At 50.9% G+C, this 12,051-nt stretch overlaps 1 protein-coding gene across 1 annotated transcript in view; it reads left to right on the top strand.

The window, feature by feature from the left end:
• The first annotated feature begins 1,274 nt into the window (after positions 1-1,274).
• LOC120592470 (cAMP-dependent protein kinase catalytic subunit PRKX-like) overlaps positions 1,275-12,051 on the top strand; it is a 26,657-nt gene continuing 15,880 nt past the window's right edge. The window contains 4 exon segments of the mRNA XM_039850175.1: positions 1,275-1,336; positions 1,338-1,378; positions 1,381-1,684; positions 11,058-11,177. Coding sequence (XP_039706109.1) covers positions 1,290-1,336; positions 1,338-1,378; positions 1,381-1,684; positions 11,058-11,177 — 512 coding nt within the window. The 5' untranslated portion in view covers positions 1,275-1,289.

Raw genomic sequence — 12,051 nt, forward strand, 5'->3', positions numbered from 1 at the left:
GACGCCGTGTGCGGGGAGGCATCGTCCCCGATGGCGTCTGTGCTGCAGAGGGCCGGCTCCTCTCCAAACGCACGGAGCGAAAGCATCTTCTCTGGGGGACCCTCGTCTCTCTCCCGCGTGAAAACGTGGAGACGTGGACGATGCACATGCACGTGACACGCCGAGCCCGATGCCCGCAGCTCACGAGTCGGCTTGGGACGGCAGCAGCAGTAGCGGGGGCGCGACGTCATCTCTGCGTGGGCGCCTGTGGCCGGATCTGGCCGGACGTCGTCCCGCGTGCCCCCTCGGTGTGGCCGGCCCTCGCCGCAGTGCCCGCTCGCTGGGTGGAGCCCACCACCCGGTTCCGAAGCCCGGCCGTTGCTCCCGCGTCTCCTTCCGAGAATCCTCTCCTTCCCAGTCCAACGCTTGCTTCACTTTTTCCCAGACGCGTGGGACACGGATGCGGGGCGTCCTCACCCACAGCCTCTCTCCTCCTCCGAGTCTCACTGTCCCGTCCGTCCCTGCACAGAGCTGAGCGACGCCGGCCAGCTCCGGCCTGCCATCCGCTGCCACGCCCCGGGCTTGGGACTTATGATGGGTGATGGCCGCCCTGTCCGCGCAGGTGTTGGCGAGGCTCCCCGTGCACTCACTTGCTGTTAGGTTCCAGCTGTCATTAAAGCACCGGGGTGACTGGGCTCACTGGGGTCCCTGGGGACGAGCCCACTGTGGGTGCATTCGGTGCAGGTGCCAGAGGGACTGCATGGCGGGCGGCGGGGGGACCAGCACGAAGGAAAAAGCAGATCTGTCGTCTCGTGGCCCCGGAGGCTGACGACCAAGATGCAGGTGTGGGCAGGGCCGGTCCCTCCTGAGGCCTCTCTCCTGGGCGTGCGGACGCCGTCCACTCCCCGTGTCCTCATGCGGTCATCCCTCTGTGCGTGTCTGTGTCCTCGTCCCGTCTTCTTATAAAGACACAGTCCTGTGGGATCAGTGCCACCCTGGTGACCTCGCTGTACCTTGGGCCCCTCTGTAAAGACCCGTCTCCAAACGCTGTCCTGTTCTGAGGTCCTGGGGTGACCCCTTCAAAGTGACGTTTCAGGGGTACGATGCGGCCCCTAAGCGGTGTTAGTGTATTATCAAAGCATGGTGTCTACTCCGTTCTGAGACCTCTGACAGGATTTAACAGGATACGCAGATCTTCACATGCACCTGCGCCCATGACATCTGTCTGTACCGCATCTTAACACCTGTCCGAACACGGTAGTATGCGTGCAGCTAAGAATATCTCGACATCTCTCTGTACCGATGTCTCAATGTCCTTCTATACCCACAGCCTCACACCTGTCCATACCTGTGCCTCATCCATCCGGGCCCGTCCCCTCACACCTGTCCGCACCTGTGCCCGTACCTCCCCGGCGCGGCCCTCACCGTGTCGCCCCCACAGGTTCTGGACGAGCCACGACGAGCGCTTCCTGTACATGCTCATGGAGTTCGTGCCCGGCGGGGAGCTCTTCAGCTACCTGCGGGCCCGCGGCCGATTCTCCAGCAACGCAGGGCTGTTTTACTCGGCCGAGATCATCTGTGCCATCGAGTACCTGCACTCCAAGGAGATCGTCTACAGAGACTTGAAGCCCGAAAACATTCTGCTGGATAGAGACGGCCACATCAAGCTCACCGACTTTGGGTTCGCCAAGAAGCTGGTGGACAGGTGAGTGGAGTGTGAATGGAATGATGTGTACAGTCCTCGCTGTCCTCCGGCCGACGTAACGTCCTCTGGGGTCACCTGTGCTGTTCCAAGGGACGGATTTCCATCTTCTTTATGCCTGAGTCATGCCCACTGCATGCGTCACATTTCCTGTATCCACTCGTCCGCCGACGGACACTCTGGCTGCTTCCAGACGCTGGCCGTCATCAGCAACGCTGCAGTGAGCATGATCTTGCAGATCTGATTATTATTATTATTATTATTATTATTATTATTATTATTATTTTGGATAAATACCCAGAACCGGAATGGCTGGGTCGTAACGTCGTTTTATCTTTGATGATTGGAGGAACCGCCAGGCGGTTTTCCTTCGCGGCTGCTGCAGTTTGCAATCCGATCCCTCCAACAGCGCACGAGGGGCCCGTTTCACGTCCTCGCTGACCCTGCTCCTGTCTTCTGTTTTGGATGACGGCCAGTCTCACAGCTGTGAGGTGATAGATCTCAAGTTAGTCTTTCTTTTCATCAAAATTAGACACACACCCGTCGTGCATCAAGGCGCCTCCTGCCCACACCCCACACCTCCGCCGCCCACCGTTTCTCCCTCGACAGACGAGCACTTTAGACCCAGTCTGAAAACGGCGCACCCAGTTTTCCCGGGGCCATCACTTGTAATCCTTGTAGGTTATATGAAAAAAAAATTTTTTTTAATCATTCTTTATTTTGTTTGGGGTGAGTACAGCTGAATTTTTTTTATTTACCATCTTCGCAAGAAGGGCCTATACATTTAAAATATTGAGATCGTCTTTATGTAGTTTTTTTTTTTAATTCTATCTCGTTTTTTATTTCTTATAATAAGAAAGCAAAAAAAATGTCCACTTGGTGAATAAGTAGTTAATTAGTTTCAGTGTTATCCTATGTAAGTAAAGGTAGAATACATACACAATGGAGGAATATTTGTGTTTCGGGTTCTTTCTGAAACTAGACTATAGATTCTACTTTGTAATCTACAGCTCAATATAACCTACAGATTAATTCTGAAATCTATAATGCACATTTCCAAAAAGCGGGATTAATTGGCATAAACGTCATTATTGATACGAGAGTTGAAATCCGTAAGAATCGTGACATAAAATGAAAGTTTACATAGTTCAATACAAAACACCTTTCGGCTTAATTCACCCCAGTGATCCAGAATGCTATATTAAAGTGGGAAAAATGTTTATGACTAATGTCTATAATGACGTAATATGTAATGTATGAAAGGATAATAATATTCAGCCTAAGTGCAGCTAACACCTTTTCATTTCATGGGTTTTAGTGCCATGGTGTATAGAAACTGTATCATCTCTTTTAGAAACAACACAACCTCTAATGTACAGAATGTAAGAAACATCTTTTATTTAATTTCTAAAAACTTACCAGTTACAGCTGACATTCAGGTGAACAGCAGAAATCCTCAACAAAATGTTCACCCACCGAATTCAGCGGTTTGGTGTAATACACAGCTCATACAGTCGAGTACTTTTTACTCTTGGCATGCGACATTGGTTCACTATCCACAAATCGATGAACACGGTACACAGGACGGACAAAAGGCAGGATAAGAAACACTCTGAAAACGGTAAGCCCCGTGCATGTCAGCCAGGGGTACCCCTCACGTGAAGCACCGGGGGCGTCTCTTGGGGTCCAAAGATTTGATTTCAGTGCAGCTCTACATTTTTAGTGCAAACAAAAGAGTACGAGCCAAGCTCTTTGTAAAGGTGACCGATGACACTTTCTTATTTTTCCTTCTTCCTGTCCTTCACGGTACGTAGTGATTTTCTAGAGTTTTTGTTTTGTTTGGGGGGTTATTTTGCTGTGTTTTCTGTTGGTTTTGCACTGGTTTGACTCCCTAGTCCAATGTCAGCTGGCTTTCTCGTCTCCCCAATTACCCACAAAAGCGTCTGGGACAATGAGGCATCAAAGAGAGACACAGCCAGACAGGAGCGAGACTGCATGATTGCCACCGTTAACGTCACAACCATCGCTGCCGATCCTAACGTGCCTTCGTAAAAGGGTTGCTCCGGACGATTTCCGTAACGTCCGTTCGTAAAATTTATCTACAGCAGCACTATCCAGTACCAAGAACCTCGTGTGTGATTTACAAAAGTAATTCTGTTTTAAAAAGTCAAATGGACGCGTCTAATTTTACTAATGTCGTCCATTCGATGCAACATGTTCCCAATACGAGCATTTCAGCCTGCGGTCCTTATGGAGGCTGAGCGTTTACATGAATTTTTGCCACGAAGGTTTGGGAATGCCGGGGGTGTTCTGTCCTCACAGGGCATCTCGATCAGAGCGCTGAATTTTCATCAGAAATGCTTGCTCTTTATTCAACACCCCTATGATGGTGGCACAAGTCGATTCACGTGCCCAAGCTCTCCAAAAACTCCGAAATGTTCTTTAGGAATCGCAGAGAGTCTCCGCTTTTACATTTAAATTCGATTGCAAGTTCAGAGGTGCCCAGTAGCTCCCCGTGGCTCCCGCCCTGGACGAGCACAGCCGTAGAAAACACAGCCCCGTTATCCCACGTCTTGATTTGATGGGAGGAGGTCGCCCAGGTGATAACTGCGCAAACATCCGTGTCGATGGGACACTTGACTTTGGGCGTCAGGTTTGCACTCAACGACTCGTCTGTCTCATGGTTTTTATAAAAGCGGCCGTCCTACGAAGTCCTTACGATGCGCTTCAGTTCGCTCTGATCGTCCCTGGTGGAATTTCATCGATCGTATTTCTAAGAATAAAGCACGCGTGATAGTGACAGTCTATTCCGTAGAACAGTGAAGACCTTAGTATTTTTTTCAAGTTGTTTCAGCATAAGGGTGTTGCCTCCTTCTGGCGGCACACGGTCTCGGATCTACCCTTTCGTTATTTTTAATTCATTTTATTTGGGACCAGAAATAAAATGTTTCACATGTTCCCTCGATCACAAGTTCGGCAAACTCTCTTCCTCGCCAGCCCATCCATTACGACCACGTAAGATTAAGGAGATGGACTCGGTTCGGTAGAGCACGTCAAGCCGTTCATGCAGTGAATGGAACAGGGTCGAGCCTGGGGAAGAACATCTCATCAGCAGCACAATGAACGGCGTTTACGGAGACTCTCTTCGCAGTCGCGGGTCGTGGAGCCAGAGAAAATCTACACGTTTCTGTTCTTTTTCCCCCCCGTTTCCATCCGTTCCCCGCGGCTTGGGCTTCGGGCAGCTCAGGTGAGGCCTGTGCCCGCGGGCGGGTCTCCGGCCCCTCCTCTGGCTCAGGATTCAGACGACACTCAGGACTTGGGCACAGAAATGGAAAGAAATTTGCGAAAGTCCCTGGGGATCGCTGGAAAATACAGGGAACAAAACGCAGACTTCGTGCTCCATGCTGTGCTCGAACGTGTGACCCGGAGACGCGTGTTAGTCGCGTGTTTTGTCTCGCGTGGGGTAGGGCGCATTGAAGCACGCTGTAATTAAGGGGACGCCTCATTCTCACACGGCGACCCCATTTGCGATGCTTTTTCTAGATGCTTTTTTCTTCTGATTATGCGAAAGTCTCTTTTTTCTGATAGCGATATATCTTATTGTCGTATTAGACCGTTGTGCACACACACTTCCTATTAAGCGCAAACCTCTCTTAAAAGATTTATAAAAGATTTAGGGACAAACTAGATCTACGGTTGGTTTTCTAAAACGATCAAAGGAAGCTGCTCAGACGCTTAATTTGATTTCGGCGAGTAAAGGACTTTGCCTGCCTTTTCAGACATGCTCGTCTCCATCTGTGACGGGTCTTCTGCAGTTATTCTATTGAAGTCTTATACATTCGGATGTTAAACTGAAAACTATCCTTTAACTTTTCATTTCCGGCCTCTCGCGAGGCACGACATGGAACGCAGCCTTTTTCGATCGTTCCTTAACATTGTTGAACGCACCGAAAAATCAAGAGAACAGTTTGCGTCAAATCCTGGCGTACCCGTCCCTCAACTGCAGTAGATATCAAAGCTTTACCCCCTGATTTGATCTTTCTATACTTTCACGTTTTTGCTTTTGGAATTATTTAAAAGTAACTACCATTCTGTCTCTAACAGATAATTCACTTTAAAAAACGTTGACATCATTATCACCTTACGAACTTAAAAAACAAAAAAAAACCTTAAGATCATCTAACACCCAATCCATATTCAAATTCCCACCGAATGTCTCAAAAATGCCTTTTTCTCCACTACACATGAGGATTTAACCAACATTTTCAAATTGCTTTCGGCCAATTTGTGTCTTAGTTCGATTTAGTCCATGGTGTTCTGTCTTGTAAACTGGCGGTTCGATCTGTGGATTGAATTAGATTCGGGGTCCCTTCCTCCCTCCCTCCCTCCCTTTTTACTTTGTGGTGAATCGATAGGGCTCTGTTTTTATTGTTGGTTTTTCATCCTAATAAGAAACATAAAACAAATACCTCCTTATCCTTCCGGGAGTGGAGTGCAGAAGGCTGATCTGTGGGTCCAAGTGTTACGAGCCGGCCTCCCCCACCATGCCGTCCAGTCTCTTGTCCCCCTCAACGCTGGACCTGTGGTTGTAGGGTCCACCCACGCCTTGCTCTAGGATCCCACGACAGACGACAAAATGGTCATCTTCTTGCTGTCATCCCTTCTGCGTTTTTTAGCTGGAATTTTTCTTTTTTAAAAACAAAAACGCTCTCCCTCATAAGCCATTGGGTGACCTTGAAATAGCATCTTTGATGAGACGCACGGTGCACGTTTCATCGTTTTTCTTTATCGTAGCATTTTCAAAGCCACGGTCTGGGGCTAAATTTAGTGATCTCCAAGGAGAACAATGCGTTTTAAAAACATCGCTATATACGCTCAGAAAACACACCATCTCGCCACATTCCCAGAACTGCCCGGTGGTCGGTACCCTCTCCCTTCCAGGTCACGTGTCCTTCCATTCCCGTGAGCCTCTGCTGGTGAGAGTATCGCGGAGCAGCCCTTAGACCACTCGGCGCCTACGTGGGTGTTTGCTGCTGTTGGACACATGATACTGCTGGGCTGGCGAGCTTGGGTTGTCACTGCTTCCGTGTGCCTTGCTCACCTGTGACATGAGGAGACTTATCCCCGCCCTGTAGGATTTGTTGGTGACGGGGGATGGGTCTGCTCATTCAGAAGTATTTCCTTAAAACAGATCCTGGCAGGGAGGAAGCGTTGAGTAGATAGAGGTTAGTCAGGTGTTTCACACTTTATTATCTCCATCATCAGCATCCTTATCATTCTCGTTATCGTCATTATCGTTATGATTATTATTATCATCACATCACCATCACCATCATCAATATCACCATCACCATCGTCACCGTCGTCACCATCAACACGTTACAGTGATCACCATCATGGCCATTGCTATGGACTGAATCGTGTCCCCCCAAGTTCATGTATTAAAGCTCTAACCCCTGAGGAGTCTGTATTTGGAGGTGACGCTTTGAGGGTGTAAGAAAGGTTAAATGAGGTCACGAAAGTGAGGTCCCAGTCCCGTAAGACCGATGAGCTCGTAGGAAATTCATTTCTCACGGCTCCGAAGGCTTGAAATCCGAGATCGGGGTGCTGGGTGATTCAGTTCCGGGGGGAGATTTCTTCGTGCCATTTTGTTGACTTCCTTGTCAGTCTGTCCTCCCGTGACAGAGGGACAGACGTCTTCCTTTGTCTTCTTATAAGGACCAGCCATTGACCGAGTCCCGTCGTCATCCAGCACGACCTCATCTTACCTGGGTGACATTTATATGTCCCTCTTTCCAGACCAGCTTCCATCCACAGGCCCTGGGGTGCAGGACTTTTGGGGGAACAGAATCCACTCGGGGACAGAAGGCCGTGGGGGTTAAGAACGCAGGAGCGTTTGACATCTGTATGTGACAGAGAATCCTGTGTTTCCGTGGGTACCATGGTCTCCTCCCCCTGCTGGGGTGGAACTGATAACCTTGAGCAAACCGAGAGCGATGGGTGTCACCTTGCCTTCTCCGCAAGAGCCAAGTGGGGGAAAGGAGACGAGACCAGGGGCCCGGGTAATCCACAGCCCGCTGCTTCTCCCGGTGACACCCACGTGGTTCCTCCCGTCGTAACGTGATCTACGGCACGGAGCCCAAAGCTCCTCATGGCAGTTGATGCCTCTCTGCGTCCCGGAAGGGTGGGGCCTTTCTTTTTTCACAAGAATCTTGTCCTGCGACGAGGTTTTCAGGCTACCTGAGGCTACTTAGAAACTGGAAATTTATACCGCTGCTGCCCGTTACTCTAGGACAGAGCCAGAAAGAGACTCACCTTTCGAAATGTAAGTGGAGACGCTGCACCGCACGCGGATACGGTTACCTGTGGCCGCCTCCGCCTGGTCTTAGTATCAGCGAAGAGCTAGGCTTCCAGCCCGAGGCAGGTGACCGCGGGGGAGCTACCAGGTGCAGCGCATGACGCTCTAATATACACCGTGACTTGATCAGCACCGTCAAGCTCATTAGCATATCCATCATTGCACACAGTGACCTTTTTTTTTTATTTTTTTATTTTTTTAATTTTGATGGCGAAAACACTTAAGATCAACTCTCCTAGCAAATTTCGAGGCTGGAATACAATATTATTATCTATCAGCAGTTGGCTATCTATTTATTAAGTCCCCAGAACTCAGTCATCCTATCACCGAAGGTTCGTACCGTTTGGCCCGCATCTTCCCGACTGTCCCTGTCGTTCAAACCCCCGCGTGTGCTTCCTGTTTGCATGAGTTTTATTATTTTCGATCCCACGCATACGTGAGATCTTAGAGTATCTGTCTTTCTGACTGTGGCGTATTTAACTTAGCGTATGGACTTCAGGGCCCCCCACGTTGTCGCAGGTAGCAGAAGTTCCTTCTGTTTCCTGGCTGGATAATGTCCCGTTGTGTATATATTCTGACTCTGTACCCGTTCGTCTATCGATGGACACTTAGGTCGTGTCCAAGTCTCGGCTGTCGTGAATGCTGCTGCAGTGACCGCGGGCAGCACGTGTGTCTTCCACATCCTGCTTTTAGTTCTCTGGGGTACGTCCCCAGAAGTGGGGCTGCTGGGTCGTAAGCTAGTTCTACTTTGGTTGCCATCATGGTGGCGGCAGCAGCTTATAGCCCAGCAACATTCTCCACGGCAGACATCTCTGCTCCTTACCAGGACGCCGGGCACTGCGTCGGGCTCGCCTGCGTGACCCCGAGTGACCTGCAGTCCCTCTGTAAAGACCCTATTTCCAAAGGAGACTACAGTTCTCACCCTGCCCCCAGCCCCCTGCCACCTCGTAACCACCGCTGCATTCTCTGTCTCCGTGAGTTTTTGTTCTGTTTTGTTTTTCATTTTCTACAAATGAGTGAAATCATGTGATGTTTTCCTTTCTCTGTCTGACTGATTTCACTCAGCACAACACCCTCCAGGTCTATCCATGTTTGTCCCCAATGGCAAGATTTCGTCATTTTTCAGGGCCGAGTAATATTCCATCGCGTCTTTATCCAGTCATCTTTGGATGGACGCGTCGGGTGCCTCCGTGTCTTGGCTGTTGTAAATAATGCTGCAGTGACCATAAGGGTGCATATGTCTTTTCAAAGTAGTGTTTTGGATTTCTTTGGATAAATTCCTGGCAAGGGCATGACTGGGTCATCTGAGAAAATTAAAAAAATAAAGAAGAAGAGAACATAAGACCCCATTCTGAGTCCCGGGAGTTCGGACTCTAGCACATCTCGCTGTGGGGATACAGCTCCTCCTGGGAAGACACTCAGGGTACGTGGGCGCTCTTGGGTGGAGAGATTCTCTGCAGAGGTGACATGTCAGGGAGACCTGAGTGCCTCGGAAGAGGTGTGGGTTGGTAGGTGACGTATAAGATGTGCATCCGTCATCTGGGTGGTTCATATGCACGGCCTCCTGCGATATGGCAGCTTTCGTGTTTGGCTTCTGACACTCTGTTCGCAAGGTTCAGCCACGCTGTGCTCTGTGTGTGGTATTTCTCTTCGTCTGGCTGGGTGACATTCCATTGTATGGACGGGCTCCATTTTGCTCATCCTTCATCAGTTGATGGCTCTTTGATCATCATCATCATCATCATCATCATCATCATCATCGTATGTAATTGGCGTATAACGTATTCGTTTTAAGTGTACGCCATAATAATGTCGCCATGTACATATTGCAGAACGGACACCCATAAGTCTCGCTAGCATCCCTCACCTCACCCGAACCAGTTATTTTTCTCACGACATCTCCTCTCTTGGCAACTTTCAAATCAGCGGTACGCGGAGCTCCCCGTGGCCGCGTGCTGTGCGTCACGCGCTCAGGACTCCGTCCTCTGATAACGGGCATAAGTTCGTCCTTCTACAGGTGTGTTTTCGTTAGCAAAGTCCCCCGCGATGCCCTCCCTACACGAACGAGGACAAAATACAGGAACTCGATCTTGCCTCTTCCGTCCGGCGAAAAAATGGAGAGACGTCAGCAGAGCCTTTGCACGTCTGTAGATTTGAATGACAGCCGTGGCTCTTTTCTTAAGTATAAAGTGAATTCTTTTACAAAGAGGGGAAGGACATGATTCCTCCAGCTGCTGAGAAACAGAGATTTCAAGCAGCGGAGGAAGGAGTGACCAGAATCAAACAAACAAACACATCAAACAAACAAAACAAAATAAACAAACAAAACAAAAAAAAACAAAATGGCCAAAAACCAACCAGAAAACCCCAGCGTCCCTGCTGGTCCCCGTGGTCGCTCAGAATGTCCCGCGCCCGCGAGCTGTCCTCTAGGTGGGGCTAGACGCTCATTCTTCGGCACATGTCACCTCATCCGCAGAGATGACTTTCCTACTGTGTCATCTCAACTCCAAAGACTCCCCGTGTCCCTTCAGCTAAATATTTCCGAAAGCCTCCGATGCAGTCAGGGGGACGGCGAAGCCACAAACTGGTTTCGGACGCGTCACACCTTCGGGACAGCAGGTGGCAAAGACAGCCAGCCAGAGCCCTGCATTTCCTCCTGGGGACACGAGGAGCTTCTTTACACGATCGAGCAGGCGTGTGGCCCCTTAGGGGCGCAGTGAGTCGGGTCGGTGAGGCCGTCCCTGACTCGTTCTTTTCCGTGTCACTCTGTAGGAAGACAGGCACCGTGCATGACGCTAACAGGACCGCTCCTGAGGTTCCATTTGGGTTCCCGAGTGTTCGCACGGGAACGGTTCATCTGGGACAGCGTCACTGTCCGAATCCAGTGCAGAACGTCCTTGGGGTGGGGACGGGGAATCCCTGGGATCGATGACATCATTGTAACACTTTAGGCCGCGACTAGGGACCCATGCGTGGCCCAGCACGGCTGAGTTTGTACCCTCTCTTCTGTCTCCCCAGGACGTGGACCCTCTGCGGGACGCCCGAGTACCTGGCCCCCGAAGTCATCCAGAGCAAAGGCCACGGGAGGGGCGTGGACTGGTGGGCGCTGGGCATCCTGATATTTGAGATGCTCTCGGGGTGAGTACGGACTCCCCGACTCCGTGCGAGATCAGGGCACGCCGGCCTGGGCCCCCCTCCCCTGGGCACTTCCCCCCAGGACATCCGGAAAGCCCAGACTCGTGTGGAAGGGCCTTCGGGAGGCCGACCGTGGGTCCAGGTGTCGCCACGATGAGATGACCAGGTCCGGCACCTGTGTGACACAGGTCAGACGCTCCTGTGCCTCAGACGCCAGGCGAGCTCCTCACTTAGCAACCTGCCATGCGGGGGACGCCTCCTTGTCCTGCAGACGGACGCAAGGCTCCTGTCTCGGATGCCGCTGCCGCGGGCAGCCACGGGAGTCACCCGGGACAGTGGCGGGGGCGTCGGACGGGCGGGGGACGGGCCACTGCTCTGCCTCCTGTGCCTGCTGTCCTCTCCCGTCTTCAGTGAGCATGCTCCCTGCCCGCGAGCCTCACACACACGCTCGAGTTTACTGCTCGTAGCAAAGGCCAGGCCCAGTGCACGCCCCGTGCAGAGGGGTTTCCATGGGAACGCCCGCCTCCGTTGGGAAAAAAGGCGGGAAGACGCGTTCTGCCTGCAGGTGCGGGCGGCTGGAACCAGGGCTGCGGACACCTGCGTTTGCTGTTTCCGTCTGTCCGTGCCCACCGTCCGTCTGTTTGTAATTCATCTGCCTACTGTTCAGCCATCCGTCGTCAGTTTAGCATCTCTATCGACCACCATCCCTAGTTCTCATCTCTGTCATCTCTAACTCCCCATCTCATCTGTTCATCTATATCATGTCTATGTCTTTATTATCTATCTGTCATCTATTATCTCTGTCTACCTACCTACCTATCATCTATCTATGTATCTATGCATCCATCCATCCATCCACCCATCCATCACCCATCCA

The sequence above is a fragment of the Pteropus medius genome, unplaced genomic scaffold (genome assembly GCF_902729225.1).
Source record: "Pteropus medius unplaced genomic scaffold, Ma_sr-lr_union100, whole genome shotgun sequence".
Classification (NCBI taxonomy): Eukaryota; Metazoa; Chordata; class Mammalia; order Chiroptera; family Pteropodidae; genus Pteropus; species Pteropus medius.